The sequence below is a fragment of the Microtus oregoni genome, unplaced genomic scaffold, assembly GCF_018167655.1.
Source record: "Microtus oregoni isolate MIOR12 unplaced genomic scaffold, Mior012 000032F_ref0000030, whole genome shotgun sequence".
Lineage (NCBI taxonomy): Eukaryota > Metazoa > Chordata > Mammalia > Rodentia > Cricetidae > Microtus > Microtus oregoni.
The window spans coordinates 28,295,148-28,320,666 of record NW_024543091.1 but is presented as its reverse complement, the minus strand read 5'-3'; the positions used below and the strand labels follow the sequence as shown (position 1 = coordinate 28,320,666).

The 25,519-nt window shown below is 36.6% G+C and overlaps 1 protein-coding gene across 9 annotated transcripts in view; it reads right to left on the bottom strand.

The window, feature by feature from the left end:
• Neo1 (neogenin 1) overlaps positions 1 to 25,519 on the bottom strand; it is a 168,757-nt gene that overhangs the window by 68,663 nt on the left and 74,575 nt on the right. For all 9 annotated transcript variants that reach the window (XM_041679482.1, XM_041679483.1, XM_041679484.1 and 6 more), the window contains exons 6-7: positions 17,817 to 17,971; positions 16,293 to 16,413 (exon numbers count right to left, since the gene is read on the bottom strand). In XM_041679482.1, the coding sequence (XP_041535416.1) occupies positions 16,293 to 16,413; positions 17,817 to 17,971 (276 nt within the window). The remainder of the gene's footprint in view (positions 1 to 16,292; positions 16,414 to 17,816; positions 17,972 to 25,519) is intronic.

Genomic DNA, 25,519 nt, shown 5'->3' with positions numbered 1-25,519 from the left:
ACAGCAGAAGCCTCTTAAAATATATACATATATGAAAGAAACCTAAATGGAAAGACCAAATAATGGGAGAGACAAAGCCCCAACTAGACATCTCTTGCCACCAAATAAAACTCGCAGTGCTGAGAAAGGGTTATATCTAATCACATTGTTGGCCAATGGCACCCCATGAAAACCCTCAAACAACCCAGGCTATTCCCAAGTCTATTGGTTGCTCTCCACAAACTGATAGTAAGGCCCTACTGCTGAATACAACACTTACATTAATTCATTGAACACAGAGAAGACAAGCTGGTGCATACCTAGAGCCTTTATCCCTACTGACTAGCATTCGTGGTTCTGGAAGGTATTTTCCATGCTATCAAAGGAGAAAGGTAAACACCAACCTTTAGATCTGCAATAATGACCTGCCTGCAAGAAGTGCTGGTGTAATAATAGCACAGAAGTTGTGGGAGTACAACTGCCAAACAGTCAGGAGTCTGTGTTGGAATGAAATACAATGTGAACCAACAACACAGCCAAAGCTATGTATTCTGAGTACTTGGTTTCAGTGCAGGGAACAGAATTGTAAGGATCAACTCACAGATTTAGAGGTCTTTCTCTGAAGAAATTAACTCACCACTAGTAGAAATATCATCTAGTGATACTCTGTTTAGTATTATTACTATTATTATGTGTGCTCTTGTAGTGAACTGGTGTTTTAAACAAATGACTTATAAAAACAATTGAAGGAAGCTATAAAATAAAATACTCCGCCCATTCTGCGTGCACGAGGGATGTTTCAGTATCAAGGAAATCATCTGACTTTTTCCTGACATTAAAAAGATTCATTTAAAAAGGTGTGTCTGATGTTAATGACGCACCTACCTCAGCAGTGAGCCCCAGAAAAAGACAGCTTTTTCTTTCCATTCTAAACCAAAATGCTGTCTCTCAGATAAGATCTCAATACCCCAGGGGAAATGAGACAAAATGTATAAAGGGATCTCTATTCCTTACACATTTTGACCAACAAAAAAGAAAAATCAATTTTGCTTCAATGAGCTTAATAATTTACATTAATTATAATCATAACAAATTTTCAAGATGTTACATATAAAAACATTAGCATTTTTAAGATTCAGTTTCAGAAACCAAATTCTAGCAATTTTTAAATAAATCTCTTCAGATTATGTATAAAAAGCAAAAGAATTCAAAGAGTCCTAGTAAGATCTTTTACAAGACTACTTTAATGTACTAAGATTTATGAATATGAGCTGGAGAAACCAAAAATTAGGGGGAAAACCAAAACCACCACCACCAAGCCAGAATCCATATAAAAAGCCTTTATATTTACTTTAATATTTGGCATCTACAATACTTAGGTACACCCTGCATAAAGGGACTCAGATAATAATGCTGGTGCAAATCCCAAAGCATCAGGACAACTTTACAGTACTTATGAGGCAATAACATTGAATGTGATAATATTAAAATTTTTCTCAAATGCATTTCAAACTATACTTATTTCTAGTGATTTCATAAGCATGTATCAATTAGGAGGGAGATAGTCTCAGTGCCAACATTCTTAAATCTAAAATGAAAAAACACAATGATCCAGAATTGACTTGTGTGAGATCAAACCCACAAGTATCCAGATTGTCAGTAATACCTTTCAGACTCAAATGAAATTCTGCCAATTATGACATTGCTGTATAATTTAGCATCTTTTAAATATAGCTTCCAATTAAATTAAAGTTACACATAGTATCCTCCTAGTATCTTTGTGCTACATAACATTCTACTACTAATAGTATCAAATTCAAATTTAAGTTTGCTCTCTGAAAATTTTCAACTGCATCTTTGAGTCTGGAAAGCCCATTTTCAGGGCTTCATCAATTTAACTACCAAACACCAAAAATTATCACCATGGCTATAAGTTGCTACCTGGGTCTCATGAGTTCTAGTATTAAAATCTATGACTGATGATTAGCAAAGGTGAAATTCATGTTAAACATTAAACTATACTTTTTTTTTTTTTTTGGTTTTTTCGAGACAGGGTTTCTCTGTGGCTTTGGAGCCTGTCCTGGCACTAGCTCTTGTAGACCAGGCTGGTCTCGAACTCACAGAGATCCACCTGCCTCTGCCTCCCGAGTGCTGGGATTAAAGGCGTGCGCCACCACCGCCCGGCTAACAAACTATACTTTAATTTTATGTTAGCTTTACCAGTTACCTAAACCTAGCATGTATTATATTATAGCTCAAGCATAATGACAACCAACTTTCCTATCCCCAAAAGACTAAGGATTATAATCTTAGATTTATATAACCCTTCTCCCTTACACTAACTCCATAAATCATAGATCTGATCCCATCTTCTTTGGTGGGGACATCTATCCAACGTTTAATGAATGATTACCATGTAAAAATCTTTAAGGAACACAAAGAAATGTTCTTGTTATCACTTAGTTGAAAGCTTTCAATACCACATGTAATTGGTACAGAACTGTTAACAGAATTACCTCATTTTCCTCTTTGAAACCAAAATATACACCTCTTATACATTAATTGTCTTTTTGTGTTACCTCTGCATGTACCTAAAATCTGCTAAGGTACTCTAATCGCTAGGCAAACCCCAATGCTATCTATGACTAGCTACTAGATTATCTGGTTTATATATGCCTTCTTGAGATGTTGACTTCTGTAACAAATTTCTCTGAATTCTTTTAAGCTGAGCTGCCTGTTATTCTCCCAACGCATGTTAAATCTTTCTACACGTGGATATAACTGAATTGCCTCATTTTTTTCATCTTCATGTAACCTGATGAATCTAGAATCCCATCACTTATCCTTCTGGGCTCAATTCAAATGTTAGTGTTCAAAGTATTCTTTATCTTGAAAATTTGACAGAAATGATTTCTTGCTGTTTAAAAACAGTAATACTTTGGCATTCAGCAGAGCTTACAATACATTATTTAGACTCAAAGAATAAAACCTCTACCCTGGCATTTTGAGAACCTTTCAGGTTTAATCAATTTTCAGTTATTGGGGTGACCATGCAATAATATTATATATACTCTGACACTTCTGAGAGTTACACAAAGTTTTTTTGATAATTATGACAGAAGTACAGTGATCTCAAGGCTACTAGACACTTAGTCATCTTTCTAAAATGATATAGCTGATCAACCTTGTCAGTAAGAATAACCACAATACTGACCTAAAAATCTGATTTTTGAAATGAAATGGAAAAACACACGCACTTTTATCTTAGAAACATTAAAACTTGCTACTGTAACATAATTCTAAAGTTAAATCAGGTGTCAGTTCTGACTTTCATGCTAACTACTTATTTTAAGACAAGTCACTTAGTTGAATCTCTAAGTCTGCAAAACTGAACACTTAAACTAAGATCTATTCTAGCCAGACTTATTTTTTTTTAAAGATTACCTCCCCTACTAGTCTGCATAGTGGGGTCTTTGCCAGAGAGCTAAGAATATCTATTTATATAGCACATGTACTCAGTAAAATCCTTGGTTTAACAAATCTCTTTGTTTTTGAAATGGGGTTTTGCAATTCATCCAAGGCTGCTCTTCAACTCACTATGTAGCCCAAGATGGGCTGGGACTTGAATCAATCATCCTGACTTAGCCTGGATCAAATTTGCTTTTAACATTTTAATAAATTATACTTTATCATACCATTTGTATGATATGAATTGTTATTCAGGAACTGTATAACATACAATGTCTAACAATTACCGATAGTTGTCAAATATGCAACCTACATTTTTTCTTTCATAGCACTGCTTCAAAAAGTAAAAACTCCATGAGCAAGGAAGTTAGGACCGCGAGGGGTGCGCCCACTCACTGAGACGGTGGGGCTGATCTAATGGGAGCTCACCAAGGCCAGCTGGATGATGGAGCATGTGATCAAACCGGACTCCCTGAACATGGCTGACAAGGAGGGCTGACTGAGAAGCCAAGGACAATGGCACTGGGTTTTGATCCTACTGCATGTAATGACTTTGTGGGAGCCTAATATGTTTGGATGCTCACCTTCCTAGTCCTGGATGGAGGGGGGAGGACCTTGGACTTCCCACAGGGCAGGGAACTCGACTGCTCTTTGGACTGGAGAGGGAGGGGAAGGGGAATGGGGGGAGCGGGAGGGAAATGGGAGGAGGTGGAAATTTTTAATTAAATAATAAAAAAAGTAAGAACTCTTATCATAAAATTACTTCAAATTAGAAACTATGACAAGATTAAAATATTTTATGTATAATTTCTAATAGTATAACTTGGCTGCCTCTAAATTTACAATACAAATTTTGCCATTTTCTGAATGCTTAGATTACAATAGTATAACTTGGCTGCCTCTAAATTTACAATACAAATTTTGCCATTTTCTGAATGCTTAGATTACAAGTATGAACTATCATACCCAGCTCAGTTTGTTATATTTACCATATAACTTGGATATTGTGCTAGTTAGTTTCATGTCAACAAGCTAGCATCATCAAAGAGGAGGAAGCCTCAACTGAGAAAATGCCTCCAGAAGACTGGACTATAGACAAGCCTATATGGCATATTCTTAGTGATGGATGTGGGAGGGCCTGGTCTATTTGTAATGGGGCCATATGTAGGCTGGTAGTTCTGGGTTCTGTAAGAAAGCAGGCTGAGCAAGTCATGGAAAGCAAGCCAGAAAGGCACTACTCTTTAATGGCATCTGAATCAACTCCAGCCCCAGGTTCCTGCCCTCACTGCTTTTGGTGGTGATCTGTTACATGGAACTGTGAGTGAAATACACTCTTTCCTCCCCAAAGTTGTTTTAGTCATGGAGTTGCATCACAGCAATAGTAACCCTAACTAAGACAGAAATTTTCCATAATATAACTCCTAATTCTTTTTAATATGTTTTAAAGCACTGTCTTTTATTGGTTTAATTAACTTGGTTATTTTCAGATTTAAGCTAATTTAAAATATAAATCTTTAAACACCTTGTAACTATAGCTTCAAAATAAATTAGCAGATTGTTTGAAAAATATGCTAAATTCTTTTTTCTCAGATGAGCACCTATGTATTACAGGCTGGCCTTGAACTCACAATCCTCTTTTCTTTATCTCCTAAATGCTGGAATTATAAAAGATGGTATCATCACACCCAGGTAAATAAAAAATTATTCTTCAGCTGTACTTTTTTTTTAAGTATGCTATTAACAAGAACTCAAAAACATGCCTGTCTAATAGGATGAGCTTCATAGCAAAAAGAAAATAAGCAGTAACATGTCCATTAAATACTAGGAAATGTAAAAATCACAGAAGAACACTACTGTAGATAATAAGTTTATATGTGAATGTAAATATATGTATGTACATAAAAGAACTATGAGCTCCTTTGAATCCTTCAGGTCTCAACTTGAATATCACCACTTCAACAAGGCCCTCTTTTAAATATACTTATTTAAAATAATTCCCACTCTATCCTCTAGAAGTTTCCCCTCTGTTTTATTTTATGTGTATATGTGTTCTGCTACAGGTGTACCTGTGCACTACATGTATGCAGTGCCCAAAGAGTCCAAAGAAGGCATCTGATCCCCTGGGGCTAGATTACATGCTGTGAGCTGCCTTGTGGGTACTGAGAGAACCCGGATCCTCTGGGAGAACAGCCAGTGCTCTTAACTGCTGAGCCATTTTTCAAAAAGCTCCACTCCCCGTTTTTTGAGACAAGGCCTCATACAGTAGCTCAGGCTGTCCTAGAGCTCTCTTTGTGTAGTTCTGGCTAGCCTTTAATTTATGGCAATCTTTGTGCCACAAGCTTCCAAGTACCAGGATTAAAATTATGAGACTCCATGCCCACCTCCTTAATAATTCTTTGTATATGGGTAGTGGTAGCGGTTGTATGCATAAGTGTCCATATATTTAGTCCAGATTTCAATGTTGAATGTCTTCTATCACTTTCCAGCTATTTTTTGTGGTGCTTGCTGACTCAGTTGGATTGGCTAGTTAGTAAGCTCCAGCACTGAGAATATAGGGACACACTGCCATATCCAGCTTTTCATGTGGGCGCTAGGGATCTGAATCTAGGTCCTCATGCTTGAATGGCAAGCACTTTACTAAATGAGCAATTTCCAAATCCCAAATACCAATAATTCTTTATCAGTGTACTGGTTATTTTTCTTGCCACTGGGGCAAACTAATAATACACAATGGAAATAACTCAGAGAAAGGAGGTTTTAGCTCATTGTTTCATGGCAGAAAAGGCAGAGCAGCTAGTAGGACTAGTCTGGGCCTACATTTGTGAGTTCTACATGTGTGAGGACTACATGAGGACATTCCCTCACATCTTAGGACGCCTACAACTCTCCAGCGAGGCTGCTACATCCCTGTACCTACTAGCCTTGCCTCATGCCACAAGTTCCACAACTTCCCAAAATAGTGAGACTAGGTTAAGACATATGGGCCTGTGGGGGATTGATTTTACATTCAATCCACAACACCAAGCATTCTTTGAATTTTCTTTAAGCATCACAAAAGCTTTAACTATTTTGTTTATATTTTAGTTGCTTGATGTTTCTCTAATCTAACAGACAAATGTTCTATGAAGGCAGAAGACAATGTCTTCTTGTTGGCTATTTCAACCTTACCACTTAGCACAAACTACGTTTCTGTAGGTATATGGGATTTTACTACATATATATGGATAACTACTTAAGTGAAGTTTGTTAACAAGGCTAGTTCTAGAAAGTGAGACCAGGGAAGAGTTAACAGTACATTACTTTTTTTAATCAATCAATTTTACACATTCTTATTTTGACAATCAACATATGTTAGATCTTTTAAAAAATAGTTCAAGTTAATTTTAACGAGACATTTCAAAGATGACTTTCAATATGGTCATAAAAGATTATTTTCTTATTTCACAAATTTAAATGATATAAATATATTAAGTAGTTTTGTTTTTCTTTTTTTAAGTTCTACTTAAAGAATAGCTTCAAAGTTTGCTTTGTAAAATCAGTCTTCTTTATTTTCATCTGAGGGGCTGTAGAGGACTTTGTGGTTAAAAGCAAGCAAAAACCACTCATACTTAAAATTAAATAAAAAATAAAATCACATCTAACATTAAACTTACACTCTTAAAATAATTACATGAAGTGGAATATTTGAAGTGATAAAAATTAACAATCACCTAATTTAATTCCTTCATTTTACAGAACACAAAAAGCAAAGAATTTCAGTGCCAGTCAGGAGTAGAGAAAACACTGGTACTGGATAAACCTGTAATCTTAGACAGTTCCAAGACAGAAGGTGGATGTGGTGGTACAGGATTAATCCTAGCTAGCACTCAGGTAAGACAAAAGGATTGCTGTGAATCTGAGGCCAGCCTGGCTACATAGTGACTTCCAGGACTATCTGGGTTATAAACTGAGAGTCTCAAAAACATAACCAAGAAAGTTCTTAGATACAGTAATCACAATTAAGAGTCAAATTATACCAGTTATCTGGAGTAAAACTTTTCCTAAAGTTATAATTACTAATAATTAACAAAATAATAAATTAGAATTAACCCTTTGATCAACACTAACCTTTACAAGTAATATTTTAGATTTAAAATATTCCACCAATGACTAATAATTTCTTGCTACTTAGCCAACTTTTAATCATGCCAAGCGATTAGTCATTTTTCCCAGAACTTCTATCATACAATCGCCTCAGAACTATATGGAATTTTTGACAAATGTTTCAGTCAAATAAAATAATAATAAAAAAACCAACAACCACTCATAATACTCTGTATGTATCCTTATCTACCATGGCCATGATACACTAAAAGTCATGTAATGTCTTAGTAAAGTGTCAATTCCCGTTACTACAAACAAGCTTATGCTACTTCCTTTTCATCAACCCTTTCTCCCCACAGCAACAACAACAAAAAACCTGCCAATTAATAGACCCCATTGAAAGGATATACATCTAAAAAGTTTATTTCTGTTTTTTACATTCAAGAAAATTTGGAGGCTATTTTTAAATTCAAACAAACAGGAAGAAAGGACAATGAAAAGTGAACAATATTTTCCCTCAGGTTTTGCTCCTTTAGCATACCTGAAATGACCTCCCCCTCCCCCCGCTCTCAAAATATAGTCTCCCTATGTAGTCCGAGGGTGGCCTGGAACTCATAATTTTCCTGCCTCTGTCTTCCATGTCCTAGGATTACCAGGCATGTGGCCCCAATACCATTCCACTAAGATGCACTGATTTTACTAACACTTATGAAAATCTTTCAACAGACAACTATTAAAAACAGGCACTAATTTGAAATATCAGAATATAGAAGTAATTCCATTTTATGTTCAATTAAATAGTTTTTAAAAGAGTCTTTAAAACCAGGAGTTGATGCTCCCAGACATGGTGGTAAACAATGAAATCCCAGCACCTAGAAGGCTGATGACAGTGAACTCACTGCTAACCTGACTTACACAGGCAGATATCTCAAAAACAAACCAAAAACCAATACTAACAACAAAAGAAGTAGCAACAAAGAGTGTTTCTGTTACTAAAAATGCGTAAGATTTAAAATATATTTTAAATCATAGTTTTATTTCCTAAAATTATTACACTTTGCTTATTTGTGCAAATGTGTACATGTGTATGTGTGGACAGGCATAGCATACATATGAAACAATCAGAGAACAACTTGAGGGAGTTAGTTCTCTCCTTCCACGCTATGGGTTCCAGGGATTCAACTCAGATCATCAGGCTTGGTGGTAGGTGCCTTTATCCAGAGTGATCTTGCCAGCTTCACCTTAAATTTTAAAAGTTTTTTTTTTTTTTTTTTTTGGTTTTTTTCGAGACAGGGTTTCTCTGTGGCTTTGGAGCCTGTCCTGGAAGAAAATATTGAAACAATACTTCTCAAATTCTACCTCCTAATTCAGTAAGAAATTGTGTTTCCTGATGCCATGACATAAAATACCTCACATCTGAATATAAAGAGCACTTCACTGATTTCCTCCACTGTGCAGCTCCTGGGAAGGATGCACTAACAATGTATCTGCAGTTCCTACTTCTCCCCCTGACAGTTTTCATGGAGTTGCCACACATTTCCTCCTAGATCTGTCTTTCTGCTCCTGTTCCCATCCTTTTGTTTTTATCCTTTTACTTCTCTTTTCCTTTTCTCTGCTCCAATGTTTCCCTTTAAAAGGTCTTAAGTGAGAAATAACTTAGATCACAAACTATTAAACATTTGTAATGTAGTCTGGTAGCTGGCAAACATATTCTATAAAAGGTAAGAGAATATTTTAGGTTTTACAGGCCATTTGATCTCTATCTAAACTACCAATTTTTGTCATTATAGTATGAAATGACCACAAACAAGAAACAGATAAAGACATAGATAATCTGGCAATAAATGTGTATGTCTATATTCCAATAAAAAATGCAGGAAATTAATGAATCCAGCCTGAGGCACACTGTGTCAACCTTAATCTAGTCCATTTTTGAAAATTATTTTTAAAATATTAATAAATCTGGTAAAAACAAATATAAAAAAATCTACACAAACAAGAATACAAGGTGAGAGGATTTAGGAATTGCTATATAGCCATAATGTATCACTTCTGGAGGTCACAATGCCACTAATTACAAAGGTAAAGAGGTTCAAAGGAGGCTAATTGTAGACGGAGGGCCCGCTAATTTTCATCATTCCTCTTTGATGCTGTTCAAGTCTCTGCCTATATCCTGCCAAATTAAAGGATATCACTGGGGCCTGCCAGAATCATCTCTACTTTATGCAACACACCATCATTGTCCTCCAAACCTCTCATATGCTTCTCCCAGCTTTCTTTCAAAGTGATTGCCTCTTTTCTCACTAATTCTTATTGTATACATATTTTTTCACATACAAATATATTCCTAAATATAGTATGTTGAGTCCATATAATGCTACTTCTATGTATGTTTTCAGAGCTGACCATTTGGCAGTGGACAACCAATTGATGTACTCTACCCTTGAGAAGACTACCTCTCCTGCTCCCAGCCTTACTCAGTTGCCTACAGTTCTTTGTGTAGGGTTGAGACTCATCTAGTTTGGGATGGTCATTGTTGTCATTTTTATTCACGTTTGGGCAGCCGTTTTGGTGACATATTCTGGCTATACCTTCTGATGCTACTAGAAGACACAATCTCACAGCAAACTTCCTGATCCTCTGGCTCTTAAATCTTTCCATTTCCTCTTATACAGTGTTCATTGAACACTGGGTGTGAGATTATTTTTAAGATGTATCTCATGGGACCATTTTTGATTTGCTTTGTTATCCATCTATCTATCTATCTATCTATCTATCTATCTATTTTTTGAGGCAGAGTTTCTCTGTTTAACAGCCCTAGTGGGACTGTTTTTTTGCTTTGTCTATTTATTTATTTACTTATTTATGGGTTTTCAAGATAGTTTCTCTGTTTAACAGCCCTAGCTGTCCTGGAACTAGCTCTTGTAGAACAGGTTGGCCCTGAACTCACAGAGACCTGGGATTAAAAGTGTGTGCTACTACCACCTGGCTTGTTTTGCTATTTTTTTAATTCCACAATTTTCTTATGTTTGGTCTTTAGTGTTTAACCATGATGCATACAGGTCATTTTCTTTCACTGTCATCACCATTATTACCATTATCACTTTGGAGTTAAGCTTACAATGGGGTAACTGAGCTTCTTTTGGGGATCTGTGGTTTTATTCTCTCCCTTGCCATCTAGTACTGGTTACTCAACCAGGGCCCCACTCAAGCTAGGCAAGCCCTCTACCACCGAGCTACATCCTCTCATCCTGTGATTTTAAAAATCACCATCTTGGACTAGAGAGGTAGCTCAGCCATTAAAGGCTAAGGCCCCCAATCCCCCCCCCACCACCACCAAAATCACAGCTACTGCCTAGTTAACTATTTCCTTTGCTCTGTTCTTATCTTCTTTGTCCTTAAGACCCACATTTACTTATGGTAGCCTATCTAACTAAAACACGCCCTGGCAATAATACTCCACAGCTTACCCATGCACATACTGAAGACTATCTTTGTTGTTCTAAGTTGTGTTGCTTGTGGATAAAGGTGCTATAAAGACTTGAGTGCTCATTTCATATGGATGTAATTTTTCAACTTAGGCAACTACCAAGAAATAGGATTGTTGGACCATGTTAAGTATGGTATCATCTGGTTTTCAGTTCTTTGGTTAATTTTGTAGGCTGTAAAACCATGTCTGAGTAGTTTTTAAAAGAAAAGTCTATAAGGAATGGCAAGTGGGTGGTATACTTTCTAGTATCTTTGCACTGAAGTTATATAAAGAAGTAAAAAATTCTTGAATCTGGTTCTGTTTACTGTTGTATCTTTCAACACTGAATAGGCTTTTTTCCTTTGCTTTTTTGGGGGAGGTCTATAAATTTTTTACTGAGTGAAGAATAAAGAATGCAGAGCTAAGTTAAGAGTTAAGTGTCATTTACACCTTGGCACTGGTATGCCTGTTCTCTGGTCAAACTATTAGAGTGAAGTTTAGCCAACATAGTCAGGAATTGGGTCTGGTATAGATTTAGTTGTTACAGCCACTTACTGTATACCACAAGCTTCAAACTGCTCTATAGACAAGACTACCACTGTCGTGTGTCCAGAGACAGAAGGCTTCCCCAACTATTCTTCTTTCCATTAGTTTTGAAACATTTCTGGACACTGTTACAAAAGCAATTTCTCATCATGTTATAACCTTTTTCAAAATAAAGGCTTTCTGTCTTGGTGCTAGTCTCATGGATAAGTAGATGAAATTCTCTGCTGTCCTTGTCCAGCTTCAATCTTAGGTAGGCTCAGTGATTCTTTGCATGGCAGGCTAAATCTGCTTTGTACTATGCTGATCTTAGGTAGGCATGTTCTTAACTTTAAATACTACTCTCAAAAGGGCTTCTTGATATCAGTGCCTTCAGGAGCCTAAAACATAAAAAGTAGAGCTTTATCTTCTATCCTTCCCCTCAGTAACAATGATTCTTTTCCTCTGTGTTCTGAGTTCTTTCCAAGGACAGAGAGTGTGTAGTTTAGTAACAGAGCATTTACCCAGCATGTGCAAGCCCTTACATTTTACATTCAATCTTTAGTATCCTGTATATCTCCCCAGGCCAGGCCCAAGAGGTAGGGTGTGTGTGTGTGTGTGTGTGTGTGTGTGTGCGCGTGTGTGTGTCTAAGAGTTTCCCTCACAGAAGGAGTTCAGTTTCTAAACTTTCTCCAGAAACATCTGAAACAAGCAGGTTTTTTTGTTCCTTTTCCATGAGTTTGAGGCTTACAAAAGGATCCGAGGAAATGTGAGAGGCTTGTGTCTACCTCCCAACAGGATTGAACACCTTCTTTATTTCTAGACCTGAAAGAAAACTTTGATCCTCCTATTCTGGATTTCTTCTCAACTGGGAATACTATGTAGAACACCAGGAAAATTTATCTGAAAGGAAACAAGAGATCCCTTGGTGTCTGGGTCCTCCATATCTTCCAAACTAGTGCATACTTGGCCTTAAAGAATTAGTTAAAATTGAAAGCTCCACCCTCTAATTTCTGGCAGCCATTTCAATCTTTTGTGGTAAGCTAAAACAATTCATATAACCCTACTTGGCTGTTTTATCAACTCAGCTTTCAGATGGGCTAAAGGAGTATGGATTCTTAAGCATCAGGCTGAGCACTTAAATGGTGTTTGTGAGCAGCATGCTACTAGTTGCTTAATAACGACATAGACCTGCTGCGTCCCTGGAACTGGGTGGTGAGCATGGCTTGCAGAGGCAGTGAACATACCTCCACCATGATGGATAGATAGGGCAGAGCCAACAGGCAAAGCTGCAGTGTTAGTCCTAGTTATGCCCATTTAGCATTTTAAAAAGTGCTCCTGGTCAGAAAAGGATTACAGATTCACAGTAAAGACAGATTCAGACAAAAAAAGGCATCTAAATGAGTAAGTCTGATTAATGTCCATGAGCTTAAGACAGATAAGATAAAAGACAGAGTCATAAATAAAAAATAATTTAAGGATATTAAGCTGAAGTTCTTAAAGAAAAAACTAAAATAAAACAATCATAATGGGTTCATTTGTTATTTTAATAAATAATGCTTGCCTAAAGTTCAGAGAGTAAAACATCCACAATGATCAGCCTTACAGACCAGACAGTGGTAACACACACCTTTAATCTCAGTAGCCACACTTGTTTGCCATAGAAATTGGGCAGTAGTGGTGCACACCTTTAATCCCAGCACTAGGGAGGAATGTAAGACGGGAGGAGACAGGTCTCATACACAGTATCATTCTGAGATTCCTGGAGACAGGATCGCCATTTTGGACTGAGGTAGAGGTATAAGAGTCAGTGGCTGGCTGTTTTGCTTTTCTGACCTTTAGGTTGAGCCCTAATTTCTGTCTCTGGGTTTTTATTAATTGTGCTACACTCTCTCCATCTCAAAAACAAATAAGCAGGAGTTGGAGATACATAGCTCAGTGTTAAGAGGACTTACTATTCTTGTAGAGCTCCAGGTTCTGTTCCTAAAACCACATCAAGCAGCTCACAACCAACTATAACTCCATTTCTAGGAGATTTGAAACTTGGCCTGCAAGGGACCATGGTACACATACAGAAAAGCTTGCACACATGCATACATGTAAATTAACTTTTAAGAAAAAAATAAAATGACAAAAATAGGAAACAAACTTAATAAACATGGGACTTAAACCCTCTAAAAGGCCTATGACTTGCCAGTGCATTGTCAATATGATTATAACAACAAAAAATTCCCAAAGCCCTTAAATGTTCTCAAAGCCAAAGAAGAAAACATACTATTAATAAAATTATTCTACCACCAAGCACATTCAGAGGAAAGATCCATTAAGATGCTCCTAACACAGTCACCCATTTATACTGGTTAAGATTTATAGTAGCAATCACAGACATAAATATGCTGAAGCCCCAATGCTTAGATGGATGTGAATACACCAGATAGACAGTCATTGCCCTCGTACTTCAAAACAAAACAAAACCAAATCCAACAATACTTCACTCATTCAGCTGGTGAGTTTTTTTATTTTACAAACTTGAAAAGCTGCTAAAGTCATTTCCAATGAATGAGAGAAAGGTATAACCACAGAAAGAGGGTGAAAAACGGTTCAAATATTTTATACCTTTTATAACATTATTTTCAAGTATATTTTAAAATAGCATCTATAAATCCCACATGCTATTTAGTGAACGGTCAGAAAAGGTGCCAGCTTTTTCAATTAGCTTCCCTGGTTAACTGACAGCTGTCAGAGGAACCTGTTGAAACTGTAGTTAAGTGACTTTATTTGACTGAGGCAAAAGATCAGATATCTATAGTGCTACCTTTGCCATGCATTCACAAAAAAATGCTCAAAATGGAAGAAAAAAAAAAAGAAAACAGCTTTAGCTGCTAAAATAAGCCCAATGACCACCTCACCAATTTAGACAGAACTGCTATACAACATCAATTTAGTATGAGAACATAATCACATAAAAAGGTTCAGTGTAATATATTGTTCATAAAAGCAGAACAAAAAACAACAACAAAAAAGAGGATAAGTTAAACACAACCAACAGAATAAATTATATAAAACTATGTAAATATTCTATCCAACAATGAACAATATTGTTATTTTGTTAACATGGATAATGTCCAATGGAATGATATCTCTATGTCTCCCATGCAACACTCCTAGATGGCAAGATTTAGAATTACTGCCTTCCAATTCCCAATTCAAGTTTTTCTTCCTGCTTGACAAAATGAAGCTAGGCACCTTTAATATAATTTTTCCTCTTCTCAGCTGACAGACATGTTACACATATCAGCACAGGCACTGGAGACACCAATTATGGAAGGAGAGGATTTCATTGTTAGTTCTCATGTGCAGGTTCTGATAGCCAACATCTTTCCCCAACATACACCCTCTTGAGTGTTTTTGCAGAAAACGCCTCTGGTGAGCAATCAACTTATGATCTACTCTCCTCAGACCCTAAAAAGTAAATTAGAAGTTTCAACAGCAAAGCACTATATCTACTTATCTGTTATCTAGGAAGCCAGAGCCACATTCTTTCCAATGATGCCCAGATTTCAGCCTTAGGTGAAGGTACCCAGGGGCTACTGCTGCTATTTACAAGAGGTCTTTTCTTACTAGCTAAATCCTGGTTACTCTCTAGAATTAATAACTCATTACATTAAGCTTTCCCTGTTCAAATTACAGTGGTTTCCTCTGACTCTTGTATCCTTTTCTATTTTTTGAATGTTGACTGAATTTATTTTATATAATAAACAGGTATTTCTTTAATGAATATCAAAAAGGTACACTAGTTTTATTTTAGAAAAACAACAAAAATTTAGTGCAATTATTAAGAAGTTTTCCTTATAAGGCAGAAATACAGCTGTGAGAGCAACACAAGTGGGTTCTGATAAACACTTGTGTATGACTTTCAGTTTTTCTCTTCCTTAATATCAACTTCTTTTTTAACATTATCTGAAAACATATCTCTAAGTAATTTTATGTTTTAATTTCTTTCCTTCCTTCCTTCCTTCCTTCCTTCCCTTTTTCTTTCAAGACAGGGTTTCTCTGTGTAACCCTATCCTGGAACTCACTCTGAAGACCAGGCTGCCTCAAACTTAGAGATCGACTTGCCTCTGCCTCCCAAGTGTTGGTATTAAAGGTGTACAACACCACCTGGCTTTATTTATTTATTAATTATTTATTATGTATACAGTGTTTTGCCAACATGTATGCCTGCACACCAGAAGAGGGCACCAGATCTCATTATTGATGGTTGTGAGCCACTATGTGGTTGCTGGAAATTGAACTCAGGACCTCTGGAAGAGCAGCCAGTGCTCTTAACTGCTAAGCCATCTCTCTAGTCCCTGTTTTTTTTTTAAGTGTGTGTGTGTGTGTATGTGTGTGTGTGTGTGTGTGTCTGTGTGTGTATGTGTGTGTGTGTATGAGTGTTTCATCTGAATATAGATATGTACAGCACATGTGCTACCCAAGGAGACCAGAAGAGGGAATCAGATCTCTTCCAGAACTGGAGTTACAAATGGTTATGAGGCACCATGTGGGGGCTGGGAATCAAACCTGGGTCTTCTGAAAGAGCAGACAGTGCTCTTACCTGCTGAAGCCCTCAAAGTAATTGAAGTGACAGAAATGACTTAAGACTGCTGCTTTTTTTCTTGTAGTTGTGTCACATCTGGGCTTTACCAAGCAAGCTAGCAATCACAAGGCACCCTGGAGTAACAGTGCCTCCAATATCAGCTCCTTCAGCTTGCTGCTACTCCCCTCTTACCATGCTCAAGGATTATCAGCTGGGCTCCAGCTTGTGCATTTCCAACATCATTCTCAGCAATGCATTGATAGAACCCTTCATCTGATTTCACCAGACCCAAAACTTGAAGATTATGTTCCTTCTAAGGAAGAAAAACATACATAAAATTTTATGACCTCACTGATGGAACATAAGTTTAAAATCTCAAGGATGTGTTCTCAAGGAGACAGAAGAAATAATGTTCTTAGCATAAACACTGCTTTAAAATTTAACAACATGTAAATACTGATAAAAGAAAAATGCTAATTTAACTACAACAAATTGGTTTTTTAATGTTAAATACGCAGAAACTTTTTGTCAGGAGATTATGCATTTCAGAAACAGAAAATACATCCCCACAAAAAATGAATTACTTATAGGATAAATCTGTAAAATGACATTGTCTTTAAAACACTATAATTATTTCTAAGCTTTTTACTAAGTATTATGTAAAGACCTTTAGGTATACCAGTAATAATTATTACTAAAACCTAAATAATCCTATTAGTAGAATATTAGATAATGGTACTATTACTAGATAAAAATATCTACTATAAACCTAATACTTATGAAATGAAAAGCATAATTGACAAAGAATTATTAGATACATCTAACATCTTTTTTTCTCACACTGGGATCTGAGAGACTGACTGATTAGGTTAGCTGGCCAATGAGCCTCTAGAATTCAGTTGTCTCCCTCTCCACATTGCTGGCATTACAACACAAAATGCCTTATGTGGGTTTCTCCTGGTGACTGTCCTCAGGCCTTCATGCTTACATGAAAACATTTTACAGAATGAGATATCAATCCAGTTACACATTTAACTTTCTGAACTTACAATTTTGCCACAGTTTTGAGACAGCCTCAAGGAGTGACCTAATCTGGCCTCCTGCCTTTACCTCCTGAGGACTGGAATGACACATGAGTTATCACCATATTTTGCTTATACCTACTTCAAAAATTCTTTTAATACATGCAAATTAAATTAAAAGGCACTATGTGATGATGCACTCACTGTCTAAAAGGGTTTTTGTTGTTAGAACTGTTGGCATGGGCTCTTTTTTACTTTGAAGAGTATGTGCACTGAATTATAACTTTTTGGCTAGGCTTTGTATAGTTTGTTAAATAAATAATTGATGTTTTTCAAAATTATCATCTATCTATACTTCCAGAGAGACCGGGATGGGGTGGCATGTGCCTTTATCCCCAGGCGGATCTCTGTGAGTTCCAGACCAATCTGGTGTACATTGTGAATTCCAGGGCAGCCAGAACTATAGTGAGACCTGGGGTGGGGTGGGGGGAAGAAAGGGAGGAAGAATGGGGAGGCAGTGAGAAACACACACATATGTATGCACACACTGTATTTCTCAAGAAATGCTGATGGTGATTTTCTATTTTGTTATTTGCAGTAATTTGAATTGGTATATATAAATACATCTTTTAGTTATATTTAAGACACTTAAAAGGTTTCAGAAATAAAAGTATTTCTTTGAAAAAATACTTACTACAATTTTAAAATAATCACTTGGGATAACCACATCCCCATTCTTGACCCACTTCACAGTTGGAGTTGGCTTTCCAGTGACTTCACATTCAAATACAATATCCATAGATTCGTGAGCATATATGTTAGCAGGTTGTTTCAAGAATTCAGGTGGAGCTTCAAAATATAAAAGAAATTAGAATAAAATTAGGTAGTTATTCACATATCAACAAATTTTTAGACCACAGAATTCATAGTATTTACATAGTATTTGAATGCTCTATCAAAGCGAATTTTATTCATATTTTATTAGGTATTCCTAAACGTTTCAAATATTTTGGTGCTGAGGGACACACTTTCACCAGGAGAGGTGACATCCAGACCCATCTGCTGCCAAGGATCATAGTCCTACTATGGCTGGGGTCTGTGCTGCCACCAAAGGCCACATAGACGCCCTAGACTGACCAGCTCCTACCAACCGGGCCCACAGCCAGGCCTTGGGTTGGCCTACCCTAGCATCTACCCCATCTAGGACCTGCAGGAGTTGGTGAATAGACTGGGCCTGTTGAATGATAGCCTCAGGATCTCCAAGGCTCAGGGTGGAAACAGGATATCCCAGAGGAATTCTGGTGAGGATCCAGGGACGATGGTGTACCAGAAACCAGAGGCATTGAACCGGACCAGCGACTCATTGCAATGAACATTTGCTAGTAAACCTGATGGAACAAAGGGGTTTACTATATGACACACCGAAGCCCCCAATGCCACCAAGAGGAATGAAGATATGTTTGAGAGAAAGTAAAGAGATTTTTGTTGTTACTGGTGTTTACATTTTGTTTGTTTGGTTTTTTATTTTTATTTTGTTTTGTTTTTTACTTTTATTTGCTTGCTTACTCTGGTTTCTTTTGTGAGGGTGCAGCACGGGTTAGGGGAGGATATGGGGGAACTGAAAGGTGAGCAGAACTCCCAAAGACTCAGCAAAGAAATTAAATTTAAAAACAAAACATTAAAGGTTAAAAATGTTAAAAAAAAATTTACAGTCCAATTACTATTTCACACTTATCTGAATAACTTTCAGCTTAAGATGTACCTTTCTGTGTGGCTTTACTCTGTCAACTAGATGCATATTTTATTTAAATCATTTGTTTAGTTTTATTTTCCATCCTCAGAAGTCACTTGGCAAAAATTTAAATCTACACAATGTATGTCCAATTAAATTCAGCTTCCGTCCTGGCCTCATAGTCCACTCCATAAGTAAAAATCTTTTAGAATGTTATGGTTTATCCTTCCAATTTTTTTTTTAGATTTATTTATTAATTATGTATGTACACAGCATCTGCCTGCATGTATCCTTGCAGGCCAAAAGAGGGCACCAGATCTAATTATAGATGGTTGTGAGCCACCACGTGGTTGCTGGGAATTGAACTCAGGACCTCTGGAAGGTCAGTGCTCTTAACCTCTGAGCCATCTCTCAGTCCCCCCCTTCCAATTTTTTAAATGTAAAAACAACTTGTTTCATCTCTCTCCTTCAAATTATAAATAACACACTAAACTTTTTCTGCTTTTAAAGCTTGTACTCTTAACTAAGATGGTACCATTACCAAGGAACTGATATACTCTTGAGTCCAATGTTAATACTGAGGAACCCTTTTCTAAAGTAGAATAATTAATTCTGTAAAACACAGAAAAATGAGTTTTTATAAAATTAAATAATTTTAGTATGCATTTTCAGTAAACAGACTTTCAAAGACTATTAGAAAAAGAATCATAGTGCTCACCATTTACTTTTCCCTCTCACGAATTATAAAGGAAATACTCCTTTGGATTATTTTTACTCTTTATATAGTACTCACCAATTAAATATAGATGCAGATGTTTGTGGTTAGAAAGTTAAGCAGATAACCAGAGAACAAATGAGTCAATTTCCATAAGAAAATAGTATTGCAATGGAAGATTATGTATTTTGTTACCAAAGAGATAATTAAGCTTCAAATTCTGTGACAGCTCCCTTCCCTTCTAATACCACCATCATTACAAGAGTCATTTTAATTGCTAAATACACAAGTAGAATGTTAATATCAAAACAAACATTTACTTCCAAAATTCTTTTGCTAAAAACACAACTTAATTCCAGCACTGTAGAATAATGTTGGAAATTGCCACTCAGTTCAAACAGACAACAATATTGTACTGGCCAACACCAAAGTTACAAGGTCACTTTATTATGCTACAATTTGGAAGATAATGGCTTTCATTTACATTAGCTCTCAAATGCTGGTGTTCGACAGTTTGATTTTTAATTCTTTGGTACTAAGATTCTCAAAGGGCACTTTAACTAGAAAAAATACTTTTTTTTCAGTTTCACGGTAAACTATACATTTGATGGTCTTAAGTTTTTTCTACAATTCACAAACTGACACCCACATCCTTAAAAAACAACTGACAATGGACAGAATCTCTTCCAAGCAAGCAGTTAAAACTGAAATCTTTTTAGAGATCGTTTAACAATGTAATTGTAAATCTGTTATAAGTACTGGCTGTCCTAACAAAGATATATTAGAAATCACACACACATACACAGTCCCTCTCTCTCTCTCTCTCTCTCTCTCTCTCTCTCTCTCTCTCTCTCTCTCCAGAGAAAGCTTCCCATTCTACCGAAGGTAAATAAATAGGTTCTTCTGTATTCCAAGAAAAATGAGGACATCAATTCTGCAGAGACTGTACCATAAAACTGTCACCAGACTTTAATATCCTGCCCTTTTCTCATGCCCATACTTAAATTCTACTCTCACTCCTTTTCCCTAGCCCATCCCTCCTGATTTAGTTAACAAGTAGATATCCTGCAGATCTTAATTAACAGCAGTTCCTTAAAGAAGCACTGTCTCCATTGGCCCATTTTCTCAATTTCCTTACCCCCTCACTACCTCATCTACCACTGAAAACACAGGAGCCTAAATTAAGCAGGCAATCAGCAAATATTAGCTGAAATCCACTAACCAGCACTATCAGCAAATTAGATGGTCGTGTAAGATTCTTTTTCTTCAAACAATGCATAAATTTCTCAAGGATGCAATGTTTATATGCTAGTTTCTCTTAAGTCTTCTTTCTCTGTACTTAACAGACATTACACTCTTTTTTTACAGTATAGCTGGGATCATGCTTTTCTGCAATTTGTGTCCTCTCTTAATAATCTTACATATGAATACATATACAGTCACCTCTGAACAGGAGCACAATATGACCACATCACAATTTATTTACCCACCCTCCTACTCACGAACATTTAAGATTATCTTTGACTTTCTACTACAGATAACTATTATGAGCATTCTTGTATAACAGTTTCAGGAGAATAGATTTCTAAATGGAATAACTAAGTCAAGGAGTTTTCATATATAAAAATTTTTAAATAACATAAAGGCTATACCAGTTCTATATTCCCACTAGAGACTCATTATCAATGAGATTATTTAAAATCCTGTCGGAGGTAACAGCTAACCCAAGAAAATATGAAAAACGAAAGACATAAATGAGTAGATAGGGTTGAAAGGTGGCCCTCTCCAACACACCATTTACAAAGACTATCTATTAAAGGAACATCCAAGAAAGTCTCAGATAAATTCTAATGTGCATTACTGTAATGAAGGAAAATTCTTTATAGTGATTATTATGAATGGTGATTATACAAACCATGAGATAAGTGGATGCATATGTCACAGCCTTCCTAGTCAAAGTGTAGCATAGGATGGTAGCACTGGCACCCTCAGAGAGTTTACTAAGAAAATGGAACCTCTGTCTCCACTTCAAGTTCTCTAAGTAAGTATTAGTACTTTAACAAGCTCTCTAGGTGACATGCATATATGAAAGCTTCCTATATACCAGTTTAAATTGATTCTAGTTCTTTTTTTTTTTTTTTTTTTTTTGATTTTTCGAGACAGGGTTTCTCCGTAGCTTTTGGTTCCTGTCCTGGAACTAGCTCTTGTAGACCAGGCTGGCCTCGAACTCACAGAGATCCGCCTAGTTCTATATGTACAAAAACGGAAAATTCTAAAGACAAAAGCTACAAGGCCTATACAGAAAAAACTAAATGATTCTATTCACTAATAAAAATGTATATTTCTAGGTATTCATGGATCTAAATGCTTTTGCAAAAAAAATCTACAAGTATTCATACTAAACTGCTGCAGAAGCACCTTCTGCTCCTTCAGCCAATAGTTGCTGAAATACCAGCCCACTGGGGCATGGTCTATTTCTCTTTAAAAAAGAGCGGCAAGCCTCAGATCGCTCTCTTGGTTCTGGCTCTTGTTCCAGCGACTAGACTCCTTTCCGGCTGTTCGTTGTTCTATAAGTTTCCTCTAAATAAATACCCCTCTGAATCCAAACTGGTGTGGGATTGATTTGCGCATTATTCTGGTGCCCAGTGTTTGGTTTTAGAACCCCCTGCACCCACCCATCCCCTGGCTTAGCTGCCTGCCTCTGGCTCAGCTGCCTGCTGCCAGCTTGGCTTTGGCCAGCTTGGCTTGGCATGAGCCCTCCCTCAGCTGTAACCTCCACGCCTCCCGAGATCCACAGGTCCGGACAGTCTCTGCCGGCCTAATTTGATCTATTCTGAGTGGGTTTTTAAATTCCCCCTTGCAAGCTGTTACAAAAGGTGTCCACGTGAATAACTGCATCCACAAAAAGCCTGAGAAAGCTTGGGAAAGACTAGAGTAAAGCATTTCGGTTTTCAGCTGTAGCAGGAAGAAAGCTGCACTGTTTTAAAATGCCAGATTTCTGGGCCATCCTGCCAGGGAAAACTCTGACTCTTTCAAGCAGGCGGTCCCAACTACGGAGCTATGAACACATTGTTGCAGCTTGCTTCCTGGTAAGGACCTTGAAATGCCATAGGAGCTTTTCAATGTTGTTTATGGACACACTGTTTAAGGTCCTAGCAAGGACCTTAAAACGCCATAGAGTTGTGACAAAAAACTAATCCATATTTCCTTAGCAAATTAAGACCCATGTGGTCAGAAAAGGAGAAATATACAGTAAAGAGAGATTCAAAGAGGAAGAAAACCTCTAAACGGTTTACAGTGTGTTAAAAATATATACAGGCTAAAGGTTAAAGTTCTCAGAGTAAAAAAAAAAAAAAAAAAAGAGAGTATCCTGTTGTGGTGGTGCATGCCGGTAGGATTTGCCTGGGAGGCAGAGACAGACAGATCTCTGTGAGTTCAAGGATAGCCTGGTTTACAGAGGGAGTTCCAGGACAAAGATACACAGAGAACTTGTCTCAAAAAGCCAAAAGTTAAAAATAAAAATAAAAGAAATAGAGGTTAAACTAAAGCCACATAAGGATGGAAAATACACAGAGAATCTTGATACTGTATGCTACTATGCTCTCTTTAAATTGTTTGAATGCTGAGGAAGGAGCAACAGCTGCTAAAAGATATTTGCTTATAAATGCCGCAGAATTAATCCAAGATAGGTATTTTGAAAATACCTTGACTTCAAAATTGAAGTCAAAAGGTGTGTTACTTTGGAGAAGAGATTTTGTTTTTGTTGATTTGCGCATTACTAAACTAATAACAATAGTTACCCTTTGAGTAAAAGAATAGGAGTGGGGAAAGGATATTTATTGCTGCTATGTTTGATTTTTTTAAGGGTGGTATTGTTACTTACACAATTTTTAAAAGAAAAGGAAAAGCCAGGAAAAAAAAAACCCTGAAAATTAATTCAGACTAAATATAAAAATTTGGCAAACAGAGTAAACAATTAACGTATTTTGTTGTCAGTTATATGTTCAAACAACCAAAACATAATATAAATGTAAATTTAAAGTATAATTCATAATAACTAAAAAATAGGTATATATGCAACCACACTTAAAAAAACCTTTCGGAAATTTATGAAGCTTTGCTAATGGACATAAAATGACAGAGGAACAAATAAGGTTCTAAGCATGTAAGAAATTCCCATGATTAGAGAGACACATTAAATCAGAGGAAAAGATGCATAATTTCAATGATCTTAGAAACACCACCTGAAAAACAGCATTGCTAGATTCACAATTCCCTACATCAAATAAATTATAAACATGTAAAATATTTAATGATTACACAGACACAGACCCATAGCAGCATAAGAAAAAAATGATTTAAGTGCTCTTGGAGGAAGGAATAGGAGGATACTAAATCAGAGACACAAAAATTAACCATGTTCAACTTTGGATATTGTTAATATTCATTAGGTATTCATTTTAGTGACACACAAATCCCAAGTCCATTAGATGGCAGCTTCGTTTGTTTTAATGAGTCAACTCTTGGAGAGCTGACACTGCCTCAGGAAAGAAGCTAGTGGCCAAAGGAACCAACCATGATTAGGCAGAACTTTGAGCACCAGATCCTAACCTGAAAGGGAATGAAGGCTGAGTTAATTACTAATGGCCACTGACATAATCAATCATGTCTATGCAATGAAGTATCTATCAAAAACCCTCTAAGACAAAGTTCTGGAGATCTTCTAGACAATTCAATGTGTACCTGGAGGCATATATTTCTAGGGCCCATACCCATGTCTTTGCTCTACACATCTTTTCCACCTGGCTTTTTATAATATCTTTAGTATTTCTATTATAGTAAATGAATGAGTATAAGTTAAGTGTTTTTTTGAGTTCAATGAGTCATTCTAACAAATTAATGGAACCCAAAGAGGGAATTATGGGAACACTAACTTAAAGCTGGTTAGTCAGAAGTTTTGGAGGTCCAGACTTGTGACTGGCCTGTGAATGGGGAGAGGATATAGTCATACAGAATTGAGGCCCAAACCTGTAGGATCTGATGCCATCTTTAGTTGGAACCAGAACCTCTTAGGCTGACATATACAGGAGAAACAAACATGCTCACTGGTATAATAAAAACAATCTATGTAGGATAATTTAGCCAACTACTTTGCAAAATCAAAATTGCATGTATTCTTTGATTTAATAGTTTTACCTTATGAGATCAATACAACAGTTACATAAATACATGACAATAGTTTCTGATCTATGTTTGAAATAGCAAGAGGCTGGAACCACCAAACAGTAAGCTACCATATTGTTTTTGTGTATGGCTTTCTGTTGTTGTCACTTTTGAGAAAGGACCTTGTGATAAGGCCCAAGTTGGTTTTAAACTCACAATTCTCTTGCTTCAGTTTTCCTGGGTGCAAAGATGACAGGATATGTTACCAAGACAAGCTGCTACATTAATGCACAACCAACTAAGAATGGTTATGCTTCCACCCTAATCCCTCTTTATGATAGTAGATGGTAAACAGGTTGATGTCACTGCTGAGATTATAGGAAGCCAAGGGGAAACTGAGTCACACATATTTTTAGTGGGTTCAGTGAAAAGTAGGGATATAGTCTGTCAAGACTGCTGCAATATACTTAAGTTATCGCAGTATAAGAACAGCTTCCATGAATATTCCTGTGCCTCATTATATTAACTGAACTCAGTAATAAGATGTAAAGGTGTAGGTTTACATTCACTTGAATAAATCCTAGAACCAAGTTTGACTTCTACTAAAACACAAAGGTACCTTATAAAATCACTGACACAGGTAATAAAGCGGAGCATTATATAATTAAGGTAGATTTTTGTACTGTTTGTAGTATTTAGCAACTTAAAAAAACTAATCTGCTGTCATTTCTTTTCTCACTTAAACAACTACCCATTCCTTTCTTTTTCTTTGTTTCTTTCTTTGGTT